Below are 19,540 nucleotides of genomic sequence, written 5' to 3' on the forward strand. Positions count from 1 at the left end.
AATCATAAATAAATCACCCGATTGTTACCAGATTTCCCTACACCTTAATGACTCCAATTTCATCCAAATCTGGACTAGGTTGGGAAAATTCAAATTACTACGAAAAACTTTTCCGACCCAAAATTTTCCCCGTTGGCTTTTCTATAACGATGGAAACAGGTCGTTACAATAGCCAATGATAGTGGTGGATTTATGTGTTTCATTAACAAGATCCGAAATATAAGCACATGAAGAGGCCAAAGGAGTTTAATATCTACTATAGTCTATATATACGTAAAAACTAAGTCTAACTATATAGATGATGTAATTTTCTACTGAATACGAAGTTCGAAACCCCCTTAACTCTTGCTAGCTCCACTTGACCCGAGGGACTAGCTAAACCAGAACATCACAGATAGTATATGTCTCTTAACACATTACAAGTAAAATACCCTTGCCATGTGTCTATAATTGATATTCTATGAGCTCAATTTATATAAAAACAAGATTGGTTTATACCTTTAAAACTCAACAATCTCATGTTCAAATTGAAAAAGGCACAAGCACAATATAATTATAGCCCAAAATAGCGATACATGTCTTAGTAAGCACTCACCCCGTAATATCTTATATTTTCGTTTTAAAATAAGTGTCATCTTAATTTTTAAAAAAATTCAAAATAAGTATTACAATTAGCATATTTTTTCAAATGTACCTTATATTTCATTAATTAAATAGGAGCCCCAATTTTCATTTTAAAAAAATTACAAAAACTAAAATACAATATAGTCACAAAAAATATATTTTTGAAATTATTTTTTCACTTGTTTCATTCACATTTTTTCTTTTTATTCCTCATATTTTTACTTTAAAGAATGATTGGGAAAAAATGAAATAAGAATAAAAACTTTTAAAAAAATGAAATAGGAATAAAAACTCAAATAATGATAATTAAAGAAGTCCAAAAATAATTTATATGTGCAAATGGTCAAATATATCTCTAAACTTTGCTTGAAGGATCATATATATTCCTACATAAAATTTATTTAAAATTAAAATAATTTTTTTCACTGGTTAGATGAAGAAGGCTATATAGGGATTCGGAACCTAAATAAGCCACAAAAACATAAAAGTGACCAAAATAAGCCACTACTTTAGTAAGTAACTAAAATAGGCTTAGTGGAAGAAAAATATCCACTTTATCTAATATTCTAAATGTTTTCCGTTAGTCTCATAACGTGTATATTTTAATATATAACAGAACTATTTCCTACACTTTATAAAATGGAGCTATTTCTTACACTTTATAAAGTGGAAGAAAAAAATTTGTTTTACCAAGAGGAATATTTTTCACATTTTTATCTCTTTATGAAGCTTTTGTAGTGTTTGTCATACAATTATATTGATTTGACATATCATAAAAACGGAAAAAATTATTACATTATGTATTTTTATTTTTTTATTCTGAAAAATCCTCCGATCTCTATTTAAGGACGTTCAAACATAGTTGATAGTACCTACAACATAAAGTCTTCTATATTTGTTCATTTCAATCTCAAAAAAAAAATGTCTTCTAAACCAAAAGTTAGAGTTTCGATTTATTAGGATGACGAAATTATACATGACGGAAATACCGTTTATTATAATTGTCCTCCCAAACACAATGCTAAATATTCAATTAATGTTCGATATCATAAATTTCTTTCATCTATTTATAAATGGGTATAAACAGTACTGATTATAATTTGACTATAGTCGAAAAATACCCTACTTCATTTTTATCACAAGGACAAGTAAATTTTGGAGAGTGGATTATCTATAATGACGAATCGTTGACCGACTTTTTGAGGGTTCCAAATGACTACATAGATCAAATCAAGTTAACAATACTTGAAATCTATGTTAGGAAGGAGCCTAAGACTAGTCAACAATGTTCTCCTTTTATCGGTCGATGTCCATCCCCGATTAGAAAATCATAATAGCGTTGATGGATTTTCGATAAGTCAATCTACTGATTTTCCTAACATGACTCATTATCAAAATATTCTTACCGGTCGATATGATTTTGATTTGAACGAAACTATCAAATGAAAGTGACAGGTAATGCTCAATAATTATATTTCGATTATTATTTGTTGATTTTGTCAATTATTTATTAATTTATATGATTTATTATTATTATTATTATTATTATATATTTTGTAGCAGTTTACCTCAGCAAGATAGGAATATTGCTCCAAGTTATGGACTAGATAATTATTTTGATCAGTCCTCACACTTTGAAATGATGGAAAATGTTGGGACATTCTCAAATTTTCATGTCTCGCCTACTTTTGATGCAGATGATTATCGGTATGTCCAACACTTGATTTTTTATTTAAGTAAGTTAATTGCATGAGACAAATATTTATACTTTTTTACATACATAAGGAAAATATCACACAAGATGAGCCCATTGATCCTGTGAATATCGATAATCGTGGCCTTCCAAATTACGGCTCACCTCCAGCTAGTGATAGTGATGATTTGCCTAATGCCAAAGAATCAGCAGATAATGTTCCATTTGAGGCATCATCTAGTGATGATGATTTTTAATGCCCAATCGATCGCCAAGACCAATGTCCATGAGTCCGTTTCGTAATCATGAAACTCCTTATCTTTGATCATCTCCCAGATGATCCAGATATCTTTGGCGATACACATGATGAATATACATCACAACATATGTGGCGTGAACCGAAAGATTTCATGAATGGTGTTATTAATATTGAAAGAGGCATGTTATTCAATTCAAAGAAACACCTGCAAAGAGCAGTTAAGCTTCTACATTTAAAGATAGCGAGGAAGTACTTTGTTATTAAATCGACAAAGAAATCATGGAGACTTGTTTGCCGGCGTGTAGAACAAGGATGTCGATTTAGGCTACTTCGTTTAATGATACTAACATGTGGAAAGTTGGAAGATACATTAAAGAACATACATGTGATATGGGTACGTGCCGGGATGGACATTTCAACTTGGATGTTGAGATGATTGCTAACGTCCTCTGTGTTGATATAGAAAAAACGCCAAGGTACTATTTTATCCTTAGATGATTTTTCTTTAATAAGAAAATATTCATTTTTTATTTGGTAATTAATATTATTTTTACTTTTCAGGTTTCCCATCAAAGACTGTCAAACAACTGTTCTTAACGCATATGGCATTTCGATAAGCAGAAGAAAAGCCTATCTTGATCGCAAACGTGCTTTTGAAAAAGTCTATGGTACTTAGGAGGGTTCTTTTGCCGAGTTGCCGAGGTTTATGGAAGCTTTGAAACACTTCAATCTCGGAACAATAGTTGAATGGAAAACAGAGCGGCATATCGATGTCATTGAAGATGTATTCAACCATGTGTTCTGGACTTTTAAACCATGTATTGATGGGTTTGTGTTTTGTCGTCCTGTTATATAGATCGACGGAACACATGTCTATGGAAAATATGATATCAAGTTGTTGATTGCGATTGCAACGGATGGTAACGACTCAATATTACCTTTGGCATTTGCAATAGTTGCGAATGAGAGCATGGAGACCAATACTGCACTGCCCCAATTGTACTTACCTACGTCGTGGATGAGATCTAGGAACGCTAAGTATTGTAAGCTAATAAGGTTTCCCGACGTGTTCGAAAATAAGATGCCCCCAATATAATAAGCATGTAAAGTCTAGAAATTTTCTCAACCCGCTCCTTTGGAGTAGCATCTCCTATCGAATCTACTTGTAACTGATCTCACAAGTAGTCGGTAATGCTATGTATCCTCACCCGGCTCGTACTATCCATATCAGCAGGTGCTATGGCGCATCTTGTGAGTGTCTCTACTAAAGTACGCCATGGACGAATCCTCCATGCAGCATCCTGCATGTACATCGATGCGCAAACCAAACAAGACATGTACATCTTGTAATGTAATCGTGACCTCACCAAAAGGTAAGTGAAAGCAATGAGTCTCTGGCCTCCAACGCTTAACCATAGCTGTAACAAGGGCACGGTCATACTGCATCCTGCCCACACAAACTACATCATACAGTCCTGACCTACGTAAGATCTCCTCAACACGTCTATGAGGTCGATGCAAACGAAATAAATTTCAGGCATCATTTATGCGCACCGTCCTCATAAGGCTACTAAATGATATCTCACCTTTCCATAACAATTCTGATTTATGCTCATGCTGAGAGAGAATAAGTGTACGATCAATCGGTCCAGGATTCATAACACGCTCCATTATATTCTGTAAGAAAAATTCTATTAATTCGTTTAATATAATTATATCTTGACAAATTAAACAGTGAACTAACTATCTTCAAACAAATAATTGTACGAGAACTAAAGAATCTCTAACTTCAGCAAGTCAATTCAATGTGTTATTTGTCGAGTCAACCACAAGAAAATAAAATAGAAAAAAAAACAAAAGGAGCATATACCCAAAGAGAAACGGATGGAACCATCTATTGGAACAATTGAGGGATGACTATATGTTTGATGAATTTTGTGTTCAGTTTTGCGGACAAATTTAACCAACTGAATTAACAAGAATATAGCCATTTGTGCAATCTCAATTTATTGTCAATTTTTACAGGATCTGGACACAGTTTATGTGCATAAAAATAATACTCGACTATTATTTATTTTTTGTACTTTGATGGGATCTAAATGGTAGTTTGGGCACATTGCACATGGTAAAGTTAATACAGGCCAGCAAGAACAAATGAATATGATTGTCCATCTAGAATAAAAAAAACATGAGACGAAAAGGTGTAATTCAACAGTAGCCAAATAATATTTTGCAATACCAATTCAACAGTGTAATTCCTTTTGTATATTTCAAACTAAAGACTTTTTTTCTAACTCAATATTTAGTAATTGAATGCACATTGTATAAGACTTGCTTAAATTTTGAACAAATTACAACATCATTTTAAAGTAATGAAAATATGAGATGGAAAAAAATACCTAATTTATATAATTTGTAGGGTCGGATTGTTATGTTGTCGGGTTGTGCTACTCCAATCTTTCAAGATTTTAATTTTTTAGTGTAGGGCCGTTTCAGTTGTCGGATTGAGACCATCAACTGTTAGTCCTCAAAGTGAAAAAAGTTTGGACGCCATGAAAGTGAAAGGGGAGAAGAAGAAAGTGAAAAGATAAAGTAACTTTTTATGAAGTGTAAGATTTTCTTCCACTTTATAAAGTGTAAGAAAAAGTTCCACTTTACAAAGTGCAAGAAAAACTTACACTTTATAAGGTTAAGAAATAGTTCCATTTATAAAGTGTAGGAAATAGTTCCCTTATATATTAAAATATACATGTTATGAGACTAACAGAAAACGTTTAGAATATTAGAAAGAGTGGAATTTTTTCTTTCACTAAGCCTATTTTGGTTATTTACTAAAGTAGTGGCTTATTTTGGTCACTTTTATGTTTTTGTGGCTTATTTAGGTTCCGAACTCATATATGAGTCACATTTATAATGATAAGGGTATATACGAGCCACTTTTATAATATTGATATATCAATTCTAGATGACAAAGTTGAGTTGACTAATGACAGGTAGAGCATGTGTTGACTTTGGACCAGTCTAACCTCACTGATAGTTTTGCTAAGCACAAGTTCATTGTCCTTAATTTTTATTCACCTGAGTAATTAATCCATTTTTCAAAGTTCATTTTTTATTGCTTATTTTTCTTTGAGAATCAATCATGTTTAGAAATAAAGGTTTTTTTCGCAGTGAATCAGGAAAGAAAATTGTGCTATAAAATATGATTTTTTTCATTTATTTTCAATCGATCCAACTCACTAGAAAAATGTAGTATGAAAAATAGTTTCGCAATGAAATAGTGAAAACTTCCTAGTTTTTTCGTCTGAAATCATTACTATTTTTTTCTTTGCTCACCGATTCAATCAAACTATGGAATAGTCATGAACCTTTTTCAATGAAAATTTTCAGCGGGAAAATAGTAATGTATTAGTAGTGAATGTTTTTTTCTTCTTATTCTTTTGGGTTTAAGCTTCTTTAGTTTCAACGATTTGAAATATTTAATTTTATAAAAAAATCAAATATTTTTCAAAGTTATTTTAAGTAATCTTAGTCGATCTTTATAATTTTTAAATAATAAATATATTTCATATAATTATGTATATAATTAGTACATTTTACGAATATTCGAAAATTATCTCAAAAAGATTTTATTTTTAATTAAATATCTTATTAAATTAGTTTAGTTTAAGTTGGCTTATATTTTTGAATTAATTAGTTTATATTTAGATTTATTATTTTATTTTGTTAAAATTAAGAAGCTCACTATTTAATCTTATCTAAATTCGTCTTGTTTAAGATGCGACCAAATTCGAATAATTATCTCAATTGGCTATAATTGAAATTCATTGGCCAAATCCTTAATTGCAAATCTAGCTCTTTCCTTACTTCTCATTCAACCCTTTGCAAAACCAAGTTTTTGGGCCTCCTCAATACAATACCCCACCGACCCAATTCACCCTCCCTTCAGCCCATTTATTTTTGGGAAACTTACATAAATATACTATATTAAGAAAATATTTACCATTTATAGCAATAACATTTTTTTTTCACTTGATCTCTTTTAATACATTTATAATACAATTTTAATACATATTACAAAGAACAATTTATTATTCACATATAATACAAGTTTTATTGATGGATAATACATTTATCACACATTTTAATACACTTATAATTCAATGTATCAATACTACGTGGATGCCTTATTAATTGCCAAATGTTTTCTTATCATATACTAATTTGTATTCATTTCTTTTCTTTGTCGTAAAACGTCATGAGAGTCTTTTGGACTCGAAATCTCCTTATTTGCATGACAAGGGGCCATGGGGGGTCCTAAACTCTCCCCTTGAGTCGATTCTTTGGTCAATTGAAGCGGAATGGAAGCCGATATACAAATTTGGAGGCTGTTAAATAGGTCTTGGAAGCAAGAAATGTAGGAAATAGAGTAGATACATGTTGTATACATTAAAAAAAAACAGGCAGTATATACTGATATACAGTAGTATACACTGATATACAGGTCAAAGTGTTGAAATACAGGTTGAGAATGGACCTAAAAGCAGGCTGTATATATGTTGTATACATTAGATTTACAGGTTTTGGTGCGGATATACAGCAGTATACAGCGTGATACAGCTGATATACATACGGAAGGTGGGCCAAAAGCCCAAATGCAGCAGCAAAACATGTCCATCAGCAGATTTAAATTAAGGGAAAATTAGCAAACTAGTCACATTTCCTAACATAATTATTAAAAACATCTACACTTTAAAATAATTATTAAAAATGTCAATATGCCAATATTTTAGAAAATAAACTGTATCCTGATATAATTAATTTCTTTTCCTTTTATTTCTCAAATCATGTTCAAATTAGACCCTTTTTTTACTCCATTATCCGTAAAAAATATAAAATAAAATACCCTCATTACCCACTTACCCCACTTTCTAGGTTTTACCCCAAATTGCTCTTTTCACCCTCTTCCCTTTTTCATCATTGTTTTCTCTTTTCCTTTTCAAGAAAATCAACTCTTCCAATTTCCTTCACTTTATTCAAGAAATCTCACAATTAATTCAAAAGATTTTTCAACCATTGATAAAGGTAAATTCGAAGTCAACAAGTATTTTGTGAGATTTCTTGTGATTTTGTTTTCATAATTACAAAGTATTTTGTATTTTAGATTTTCTGTATTTAAACTGTTTGATTTTTTGTGAGATTTTCATATTCACCAAGTAGTTTATGAGATTTCCCTCTTCTATGTATTTTGGATTTTTTTGTTTTTTAAACTCTAGTGTTTGATTTTTTTGTGATTTTGTTTTCATATTTGAGATTTAATAGATTGTAATAAACTACATTAGCATTCATACATCATATATTGTTTGATTTTTTTATACATTCATAATTAATAATTTCGAATTTTACTTATAGGGTTACTAATATATGCACAAGTGAATACGAACTTGGATTTGGTTTTGATGAAAAAGGAGGAACAGAGTAGACGAAGAAGAAGAAGGAAGACATAGGGAGAGAAGAAAGTTGAATTGTATTCATACCAAGATTGTATTCATATTAATTTTTGTTTATCAATTGTTTTTGTTTTACTCAACATTTGTATTTTTATTAAGAACATTGTATTTCTTCTTTAGTTTGTAGTCATTCAAATAGGTAGGTCAAATTGATTTATATTTCTTAACCATAGATGTATTCTATTTTTTCACAACCAATTTGTATTTTTTTAAAGAATATTGTATCATTTCTCAACAAGTTGTATTATTTCCACTATGTATGTTATTTTTTTCTAGAATTTTGTATCCCTATTTCTTTCATAGTCAATTTTTATATTTTTTTTAATAGAATATTGTATCCTTTCTCAACAGATTGTATTATTTCCACTATGTATGCTATTTTTTTCCAGAATCTTGTATCCTTTCATAAATCATATTCATATGTAATGATTAGATTATATTGGGATACAATTAGTAATATTTTTGTAATACAAATAAAAGAAAAATATATTTGCCAATCATGTAATACAATTTTGATCACTGGGATACAATTTGTAGTTTTCACTATGAAAGTAAAATACCAATTTTAATTTGAATGGTAAAGTTGGCATATAAAATGTAAAAATTATTGGTATACAATTACGATGAAAACATAATAAAAAAGAAAGTTGATTTCTTTGAAATTGTAACTAGTGAGAATTTTAAGTTATATGTTCCTTTTTTTAAAAATATTATCTCCCTGATTTTCTCCTTTCTGTTATTAAATAATTGCATTCTTTCATATCAAATAAATAAGAAAATACATAAATCAAATACATAACAAACTAAAATACTGATTTTTTAAATAAATATTGAAAGTATGGCTAAGGAATCCTATTAAATGTCAAAATATTGACATTTTGAAAATTTTCCATTAAATTACAGGATAAATTACCTATATACAGACCTTTTGTTTCCATAATTCCCATTATTCCCTATTAATTCTAAAATTCTCCAAAATCTCTTATTTTAATTCCAAACCTCCAAAAGTTGGATACATTAATTCTAACTCCCAAAATCAACGTTATTCCTTCCTTATTTCACTCCATAAATCTCTCCTTATTTTTAGTCACACAATCTTAGTAGTTATTTTCTCATTCACATTTGAAATTCAAAATCAGTCTCTTTTCAGGTAGATTAAGGATATTTTTAGACCAAAAAAAATAAAATAAAAAAAAAATAAAATAAAAAAAAAAATATATATATATTTATGAATCTTTTACCCGTTTTTTAAAATATTCCAAAATTTATAATTAAATAAAATAAGTGAACTTCCAAATTTATACACTACAACGTATATTAGAAAAAATGTTATAGTAGTAATTATTATTTGGTAATAACTCACAAGTTTGATTTTGGTAATGTCGTATCATAAAAGGATGCTTTCTTGAGTTACAAAACTTTTGTCCATCGTTAAAATAAAAATAAAAATTTGATAATAATCTTTGTAAATTTTTCATAATTTGAATTGGTCATGGACTCTAACAATTAATTCCTCATTGAAACTGATTAGGATTCTTGTATTATTATTTGATCTTTTCATTGTCTCATAATAATATTAGTTTTAATTTTACCAAAGTTTCATACCATCTACTATTTTCCTCTGTTTTCTGATGTTTCTTATAATTATATTTCTATGTATCAATCACAAACAATCAAACAACTAACTTATATATAATATAAGATACAAAATATAAATATAATCTGATACATACCCTCATTTTTGAACATTTTGATGCTTTTATAACAAATTAAATGTATAATGTATCATCTATAAAGTATAGTATTTCACAAACACAACAAGATACAAAAATAGTAATGTATCATGCTAGACATTTGGTCATGATACAATAATTTAAATTAATACTACATGTATATGATATAATAATTATCACACAGTAATGTGTCAAACTCTAAGCAAACACTTTACGTGCAAAATTTACTTATTTAATGTATCTAATTAATAGGAATACAATACTTATCAATTTATACAAGATTCATAAATACTAATGTATCACGATTGATATAGTCTTCTCCAAAACACAAATAAAAATTAAATTAACTACATGCATCTGATACTTAATAGTTAATCACTACCACACAAATTATGTATCGATCTAACATCAAAACCTTATGGACAACCTTTACTTTAATGTATCAAATAGGGTTACAGTACTTGGAACTTCTTCAAACCCCTAACAAAGATAATAACAAGACTAGCGAAGATATTCATAATACATCTTCTCAAAATTTTTGATAATTTTGAATAAAAAATGAAAGTATCTTCAATGAACTAAGAGAAGTATTTTGAATCTCAAAATTTTCAACAATTTTGAATCAAAATTGAAAGAATCTTCGATGAACTGGAAGATTCACAAATAAAATTGTTTGTCCAACAACAATTCCATCAGTTTTGTATCTTTCATAATTCACCTCGCTACTCAAAAACCTGAATGTCTTAACAAAATCGATATATTCATCTTGTGTCAGCCACTTTGATAGAATATTTTGGATATGTTACGATTTCTAATAGATGGAGGAGATGAAAATCTTGTATCAGCCACTTTGGTTGAACACTTTAGATCTGTTACGATTTCTGATAGATGGAGAAGATAAAAAATCTTGTATCAGTCACTTTGATAGAATAATTTGGATCTGTTATGATTTTTAATAGATGGAGGAGATGAAAATCTGGTATCAACCACTATGGTCGAATACTTTGGATCTGTTACGATTCTTGATAAATGAAGGAGATGAAAGTTTGAATTTTCAATTCTTTGAAGTTGTTACAGTTTGAATAGATTGATATCAATCTGTAGCGTGATTTTGGGGATTAGAATTAATTTTACATTTAGGCTCCATATTAAGTGCAACTGACTAGGTTTGTAATGTATCATGGGTGATGTATCCGGATAAATCTTATGTATCCGGATGGATGATTCTTTAAGGGATTTTTATAAATTAGAAAAGAATAGGGATATGATGTATTTTAGATCTTACACTATGAGATTTATGTAAGTTATACTAAATTAAATGGGCCAAAGCCCATCCATTTTGTAGTTCTTTTGTTAGTTTAGGACAGATGTGGACCAAAGCCCAATGAATCTAAATTTGGGCAAGGGCTCAAATTTGAATTAATTTCTTTACTTCTTGATTTATTTGTTTATAGTATTAACAAACCCTTCATTTGATTTAGATTAATTTAATCAAATTCCCCAAAAGATGATCTATATTCTTTATGTTAGTTTATTTTAATAAAAAATTTTATTTTTATCAACTCTTATACTGTTATTGAATATGTTTAGCCAAAACATTTTATTTATTCTTCAATTAATTTTAAATAGTTTTCATGTTTTAATTGACCAAATTGGTTCAAATTATAATTTTTAAAAATGATTCAAATAAATTTTAATTAATCTAGTTTCTGTTAAAATTCTAATCACTTGTCGTTAATTCAAATGTTTCAATTAAGATCCCCTTTTCTTAAAAATAAAAAATTATTCTTTGTTTAACTATTTTTCAAGTTAATATTATAAATTATTTTTATAATCATTTTTCTAAAAAATAGTCAAAATATATTCTAACCAAGTCGTAGGATAACCGCGTGTTAGCGGACACTTCAAATGCTTTAAAAACCTTCTTGAAGTGTAAATGAGAACCTCTTACCCATTTTCTCTAGATTTTTAAAGACTTAATCTGTTTGAGTCTTTTTAAATTATTAATTTTCTTAATTTCTTTAAAAAATTAAGTGGCGACTCTTTTTTAAGTATATTTCTCAAATTGTTTTATACTTAGAACATTTCAAAAGTGATTTTTTCTGAAGATAGTAAAAATTACAGCATAACAATTGAAGAATATAGTGATGCAAAATGTATCACCGGGTCAAATGAAGTAAAATCCACAAGTGGGTATGTGTTTTATACTTGGTGGAGGAGCAGTCTCTTGAAAATCATCTAAACAGACATGTATCGCTCACTCTACATTGAAATTTGAATTTATTGCCTTAGATAAGGTCGGTGAAGAATCTGAATGACTACAAAATTTCTTAGAGAATATTTCATTCTGGCCCAAACATGTGGGACCTATATGTATACATTGTCAAGCAGCAATAGGTAGAGTAGAGAGTGTCATATATAATGAGAAATCTCATCATATACAACGGAGACATAATACCGTAAGACAATTGTTCTCTAGTGGAATTATAACAATTGACTATGAAAAGTCAAGAGATAATGTATTAGATCCACTAACAAAAGGCCTAGTGAGAGAGGCAGTTGAAAGATCATCTAAGGGAATGGGTTTACACCTTAGGACAAGTCATCATGGCAGTAACTCTATCTAGCAGAATAGAGATCCCAAGAGCTAGGTTTAAGGAGAAAATAAAGTTGTGACTGACGGTTCGGCATTGTCAATAAACTCAATCTATTCTCATGATGAAGACAATGTTTAGGAACAAGGTTAAAACATTAAGGTCTGTTAACGAGTTAATAAAGCTTAAAGTTTTTAATGATTTGCTAAGTTTGGCAGATTTTACTAAATAATGTATTTACGCGATAACACGGTTAGAATTCACCAATGTGAGTGTGAAGGGTAAGCCGTTTCAAAGAGAATTATTGCAAAAATTATATTCTCTATACACTAATGAAATCGGGAGGTGTTCATGGCTGAAACGAACACAATCGTAAGAACCATAAATGGTAAAGTATTGATTGTGTGACATATGGTTGTCTAGGTATACACCAAAGCTCGATGGTTCAAAGATATCACATCTACCGATTGACCGAGTATATCCGACATATATTCACTACGGAAAGTTTGATGGAAAACCTACTTATCTAGATGCAATTGATTCTTGCTTGTAAAGTAGACACTTGTTCGTGCATTCCTTTACGTTATAACTATTTCCTACTCATGTGGGAGATTGTTGGGTATATAGTAAGAATTAATGGGAAATGAAGGGAAGATGAAAAAAGGAATTTGAAGGATTATCTTATGCTTTAGTAAGAAAAAACATTTCTCCCTCATTAGTGGTAGAAAGAAAAGTTAAAGTGTCTAAATAGAGAAACAATTCTACTAGTTGTAAAAGGGTTGGAAAGAGGGACCCCTAGCGCCGTTGTCGCCATCGCTCGCGCGGCTTCGGCTTTGACTTTGGAAAATGATCGATCGAGAGATTATTTTTTGGATAAAGTTTATTTTGTTTATTTAGTTAATTATTTGTTTAATTAATTAAATTAAATTAAATGGCCGGAGTGTTTTTAATTATTTAAATAATCAGCTGAAACGACCAAACCCAACTCAGATCCCGTGACCCATGTTTTGAAACGTCTTCCCCATTTTATTTGAATTTTTCACTGTTGGAAATGATTGTTCTGAAAGGTTGTAACTTTCAGGAACAACTATGACCGTTCTGGAAGGTTGTAAACTTTCATGAATAGTCGTGTGGTTTCTGAGAGGTTGCAAACTTTCGGAAACAATGCTTCTTGGCTATAAATACAAAGCAATGCTTGTCCGACTTCACAATCATTTTTTTTCTACATTTGGCTCTCCTTCTTTGCATTTGTTCAACCCATATATCAAGCCCTCAAGTCTAACAAACACATCGTCTTGGACATCAGTATCACCACTGTAACTACCTAAATAAAATCCATTTTCATCTCGGGAGACACCACTAAATTGCGCTGCTGATTCTCCTTTCTGCTAATACCATATATATTCAGTTTAAATCAACCTGAAAAAAGAGGAACCGAATTGCATCTAACATGACGAGGCATACGGTAATGACCCACAAATTCTCTAAGCCACTCACTAATTTCATAACTTTGCTTACCAGTTACCACAAGTTAACAGTCTGATTTCAACATACGTGCAAGACGAAAAGTTAAAAGTTACATCTTAGGATAACGACAACTGAAAATCACATTTCATAATAAATGGAAATTTCAATATTTAATCAATACACCCAAAATACCTTTGCATATCAAAGCAATAATATCTCGGCTTGCCAATGTTTGTGTCGAAGTTGGCACCTACGCCAAAGAAATGCCAGGCAATGTCTGATTGCGCCAGCCTCCATTTACTGGGGTCTGATTGGGCGCACTATTGGCGCATCTAGCAAGGTCTCCATTTACTGGGGTTTGATTGAGTGCACGGCTGCTGGGGTCTGATTGGGCCCACTGCTAGCGTGCGGCAATAGACCTCCATTTATTGGGGGGTCTGATTGGGCGCGCCGCCCCAGCCCATGAGAAATACTGACAATGCACAAGTTATTGCATGAGAAAATGATGATTTTGTAAAGTAAAAGAACAGATACTTACAACAACAATATCCATGGAGAAAGCTCAATATAAATTTTTAAAACTCAACAATGGAGAAAACAAACTCAATATCAAACATCCATGGAGAAACCAAAGTTTGTTGAGCGAGTGACAGAGAGTGAGTAGTGCGCAACCCTTTGTCTATAGGTTAGGCTTCTATAGGGTAGGCAGTTAGATGGCACTGATTACTGCATGACAAAAATAATTAATGCCATGTTTTACAATTTATAATCACTAAAATTAAGTCTACTTTCGATTGGTATAAACAATCGAATTTTATGTTGTTTTTACATTTTTACTTAATAAATACATTTAAAATGCTTACATATATGACAACACATTTATTTAATAAATTAGGCTAGAATAAACGGATAGGCATTATCACATTGGTGTTGTGACCATTTGTGTGATTGTTGACAAGAGTAGTAACATCAATTTATTTGGACACCAATTTTCAACTACACAAACATTATAAGAAAACATCAAATTACCTATGATAATTTCTAGCTGCTAATCCATCACTAAAATACCTAGCTAACTCATTTTTTTTTTTGTAATTCATCGCTAATTGGGATTAACATAAAAAATTTATTATTAGCTACGAAATTTTCTTCATCGCTAATTTTTTTGATTTTCTACCCGGGATGTGTACACTACAATGATGTTCATCAATCAATTTTTTTTTTATTGTTTTACCCCTCTTGATATTGACCCCTAGTCATTTCTGATTGGATCTTGAAATTGGTTTCGAGGTTTGAGTGAGAAGTTGTGAATTGTGGAAAATTTGAAGTTTTGAAAGGCAAAAGTTGTTAAAAAGTGGTTTTTGGTGTCTTTTGGAGTTTCAAGTCTTGCATTGGAATTCCATCGATTCCATTAGTTTTGGAATGTGGAAATTGGTTTAAGAGAGTTGTTGATTTCAGATTCAGAATCTTTTTGTGGATTTGAGGTCCTAAGTTGGAAATTGTTGAGATTTTTGCCTTTGAGTTGACTTTCGTCAACATTCAAAGTTCAGATGGTCGGATCGGATTTCCTAAAGTTTTGTTGGATTCAAGGGATGATTTTAGGTGTAGAGGAGGTCTTGGTTGAATTTTCAGAGATCCCGAGCTTGATTTAGCCACTTTAGGCGTTATGTTTGCTTCTTGTAATTTTCACGGGTTTCGGATTAAGGAGACCTCAAATTCGTATTTCGATGGTTCCATTGAGTCCGGAATGTCGAGTTTAGTCAAGTAGCTAGCATATCTGATTTGTTGTAAGGGGTTCCGAACTAATCCCGGGAATCCTTTCGGTGAATTTTGTGCCTTATGTGAATATTTTGTTGCTGGTGTCTGTTGACCTCCACGTTCACAGAGGGTTGGGGGTTAACATGAAATTTTTACTATTTAGCATGAAATTTTGTTTATGGCTAATTTTTTTTTGTTTTCTAGCCGGGATATGTACAATACAATGATGTTCATCAATCAATTTGTTATGTCTAATGTATGTTGAATGTGATCTTTGGAGTTGCTATTAGCTAGAAGCCTAGAACTAATTACCAAAATCATTAATCAATATCACCTTAATTATGGTTTTTCTTTGTACGTTTATTTTGTTATCGAATTCAATCTTTTTACCATTTGTTTATTGCGTTTGACAGATTTGACTTTATTGATAGCATTGATGGGAGTTATTTACTTTTAAAAATATTGGTTGGTATTATATGTCCCTATTATTTTATTTTAAGAATGATATATTCTGTTTATGGATAATACAAGTTGTATCGATTGTTTTAAGGGAGCTTACGTAAATCCAGCTATTTTAAGAACTAATTAATTAAATCCATTCTAGTTTGTAATTATTACATATCTTACTAGATTTTGGTGCTTTTAGGTACGTCGAGATACATGTATCTCGAATACATGGGGTCAAAATTATGTGTAATTTGTTTTAGATACATTGTATTCAAGTAGATTTACACGTATCTGAGATACATAACAAATTTCTTAATGCCTCTCTCCCATCTCACTCGTATCCGAGATACATGCGAATCACACCAGATACATACAAATACATGTAGTCCCTCTTGAATGGTAAATGAATAGTTTTATACGATATCCAACCGGTATTCTAATAATAGGGATAACAAACATTGTTGTCATTTTAGATGAATTCTATAGCAAGTTCACCCATTTTCCCACAAGAATGAAAACCACATAGTTTTTGACGTAGTATTATAGTAATTTCAAGTGATACGGATATAGAGAATTTTCTTTTACTGATAGGACACCGTGTCAATAATTGCATTCATACTCATTTAAATGGGGGTTGCAAAATTGTCGGGACATCCTAACAACTTGTATTTTTCATCTAATTCTTACTTAACATATCATATATCATATTATTGGTTCAAAAAGAACATTAGCATATAACTGATTAAATCACTTGTCAACTCAGATCAAAATTCATTCGGAACCAAGAAAATAAAAGCTCTTTTTCTTCAGCGGCATGTTTACAATGTTTGCTTGTGGGAGATTTACCTGGGACAAAAGTAAAGGAAAGTGAATACAAAGGGGAATGCATAAGATCCTTAGCGACACTTTTCTTCTTATTGAGCTAACAACTAAAAAGTTCACACAACTTCCCTTATCAACACAAAGTTATTGTTAATGGATAGCGTGAACCTAACACTGACAAAGCTATATCCCATTCTAATTAAGTTGTTGTCTTAAAGAGAATTAAGAAGAAATCACAAGTGATCAGATATATATATAGGAGATGCTTTATTTCTTTGATTTTGCCATTTCGTATACTATGTACCGGGCAACTCTTTCCCGACCGTCTGAGTCTCTATATCCAAACTGTAGAAGATAACTGTATCACGGTGTTTAATTAGAATGTATAGCAGGAAAACAGTGCAGCAGCCAAGGTTTTTTTTGACAGCAAGNGGAGACCGAGGTTTTTGGCTAACTGATTGATAGCCCTCAACTCTTCATTGATGTTGTTGATTTTTCGAGACATTTTGTACTTAAAAGCAGTATTAGAAAAGAAGCTATGGACTTTTTCCAGTAGTTTGGCTCGGTTTTTCATCACTTGTGCTTTGAGAGATTCATATGTGAATTTGTCAAACACATTTTCAGCATCTTCAGCAATTCTCTCAAGCATCTTGAGCCATTCTTCCACAGCCTGATCTTCGACTTGTCGTCTTTCAGCATCATGAATGAAAGCTTGGATCATGGATACATATTTTGTGAGCATTCTGAGATTTTTCTTGCAGTTCCTTAAAGTTTTGGCCTCCTCAATAGTGAGCGAAAGCAGCTTCTCAAGCACAACTTGAACAGTAGCACCAATTACAGGATCGGCCATTGTTGTTTTTGCTCCTTCCTCTACACCAAAGCAAATTATGAACGAGGAGTATATAGATTAAGAGGATAAAGATTTCCTTTAAGTATGAAAACAAATTATGAATCAATGGAACTCACCTCAATATTAACTTATCGAATCTCCTGTTATTCCTCAATAGCTCAATGATAGATTGATCGATTGTTAACTGATTGGTTCGTACGTAGATCCAAATACTATATGACACAAGGTGTTGTTTAGTACACAGAGATGGGTGAAGAGGTCAAACAATAATTAGAGTTGGTACTCCTTCACAAAGTCGTCTTCTTCCTCTACACCAAACTCTTCTTTTGCTAGTCTTTTGCCCACCACTAAAAAAATTGATTGTATAATAATTATTACAGAGTATAAAAAGAAAACGGAAAAGGGCCTAAAATACCCTTAAACTATTGGAAATGGTACAAAACTACCCTCCATCCACTTATTGGCTCCCAAATACCCCTATCATCCATCTTTGGGTCTAATATCGACTACTTTTATAACGAATTATCATTTAAATAATTTTTTTTAAAATGTGACAATTATCTATTGAATCCACTTATTGGCTCCCAAATGCCATTGTTGCTTTTGCTCCTTCACAAACTCTTTTTTCTCAATGTTTTGGGTGAAATATTGTTTTGGTAGTTGTTTATGGACCACTAAAGGAAACACAATAATTCAAACAGTGGGAAAAAATTGAATGGTAGTCATGACTCTAATGACACAAACATCTCTCTAAGACTACTAATAATACTCTGGCATTTGTAGCATTTTCTTTCAAATATTTCCTAATTTGTTACTTGTCATTTTTGACAAACCAAGCAAGGACAATTTTCTATTAAAAAGTACCGTTAGTAAATATATTTTGGGATCCTATTAATTAATAGAAATAAAATGATAAACTCACTATTCTAATAATTATCTTTTTAATTGGTATGCCGACTCAAAATTTGACAAGTAAAAAGGGATGAAGAGAATATGTACTACAAATAAACAATGGTGTACTATGTTTGGATAGAAGTGCTAAAATTAATAATGAACACTTAACATGTGGGACCATACCCATTGGCTGCCAGCTTTATTTGAATGGGACTTGCACTGTTGCACCTCTATGTATAATAAAGGCTTAAGTCATCTCCGGCCATCTAAAGTTGTTCACATAATTCACTTAGACATTTTAACCTATCTCTATGCCAATTGAACACTTTATTTGTTCAAAAGTCATTCCTATTAGACACAAAATGCTGACATGGCAAAAAACGTGTGCTTCACTTTCTTTGAGCGCGTTAAGTTATCAAAAAATAATATTTTTTCTTTTTTTTTCCCTTAACTTATGCAGCTGAATTAATTAAAAAGAAGAAAAATTAATTAACAAAAAACAAAAGGAGCAGTCATCTTCTTCCCCATCCCTGCATCTATTATTCCACCATTTTCATCATCTTTCTTACACACATGCGCACACCTCACCCCCTCCACCTCTCTCTTTCTCTCACCCTCTACCATTCTTCTTCTTATTTCCCTTTTTTATGTTAATTTACGTCTCAAATATCTCGATGAAGCTCAATTTATTACATGAAAAATATGAATTGATTTTTTTTGGGAAAAAGTTTGTTTTTTTTTTTTAACTCTAATAAATAGTTACTAATGGATAGAAGATGAAGGCAATGAGTAAAAGATATTCATGCTATCAAAATGAAAGAGAATGAGTATTTAGCTTGAGTGGATAGCAATGGTGTATTTTGTACTGCCGACGCCAACGAAAGAGAAG

The 19,540-nt window shown here is 31.0% G+C and overlaps 1 protein-coding gene across 1 annotated transcript; it reads right to left on the minus strand.

The window, feature by feature from the left end:
* Nucleotides 1-17,283: 17,283 nt before the first annotated feature.
* On the minus strand, nucleotides 17,284-18,118 carry LOC125873953 (putative disease resistance protein RGA4). The gene is made up of 2 exons (XM_049554771.1): nucleotides 17,874-18,118; nucleotides 17,284-17,777 (listed from the first exon to the last, which is right to left on the minus strand). Exon 2 carries the CDS (start codon nucleotides 17,755-17,757, stop codon nucleotides 17,284-17,286), a length of 474 nt encoding a protein of 157 aa, XP_049410728.1. The 5' UTR covers nucleotides 17,758-17,777; nucleotides 17,874-18,118.
* Between the last annotated feature and the right edge of the window lie 1,422 nt (nucleotides 18,119-19,540).

Source organism: Solanum stenotomum, chromosome 8 (genome assembly GCF_019186545.1).
Source record: "Solanum stenotomum isolate F172 chromosome 8, ASM1918654v1, whole genome shotgun sequence".
NCBI classification, from domain to species: domain Eukaryota; kingdom Viridiplantae; phylum Streptophyta; class Magnoliopsida; order Solanales; family Solanaceae; genus Solanum; species Solanum stenotomum.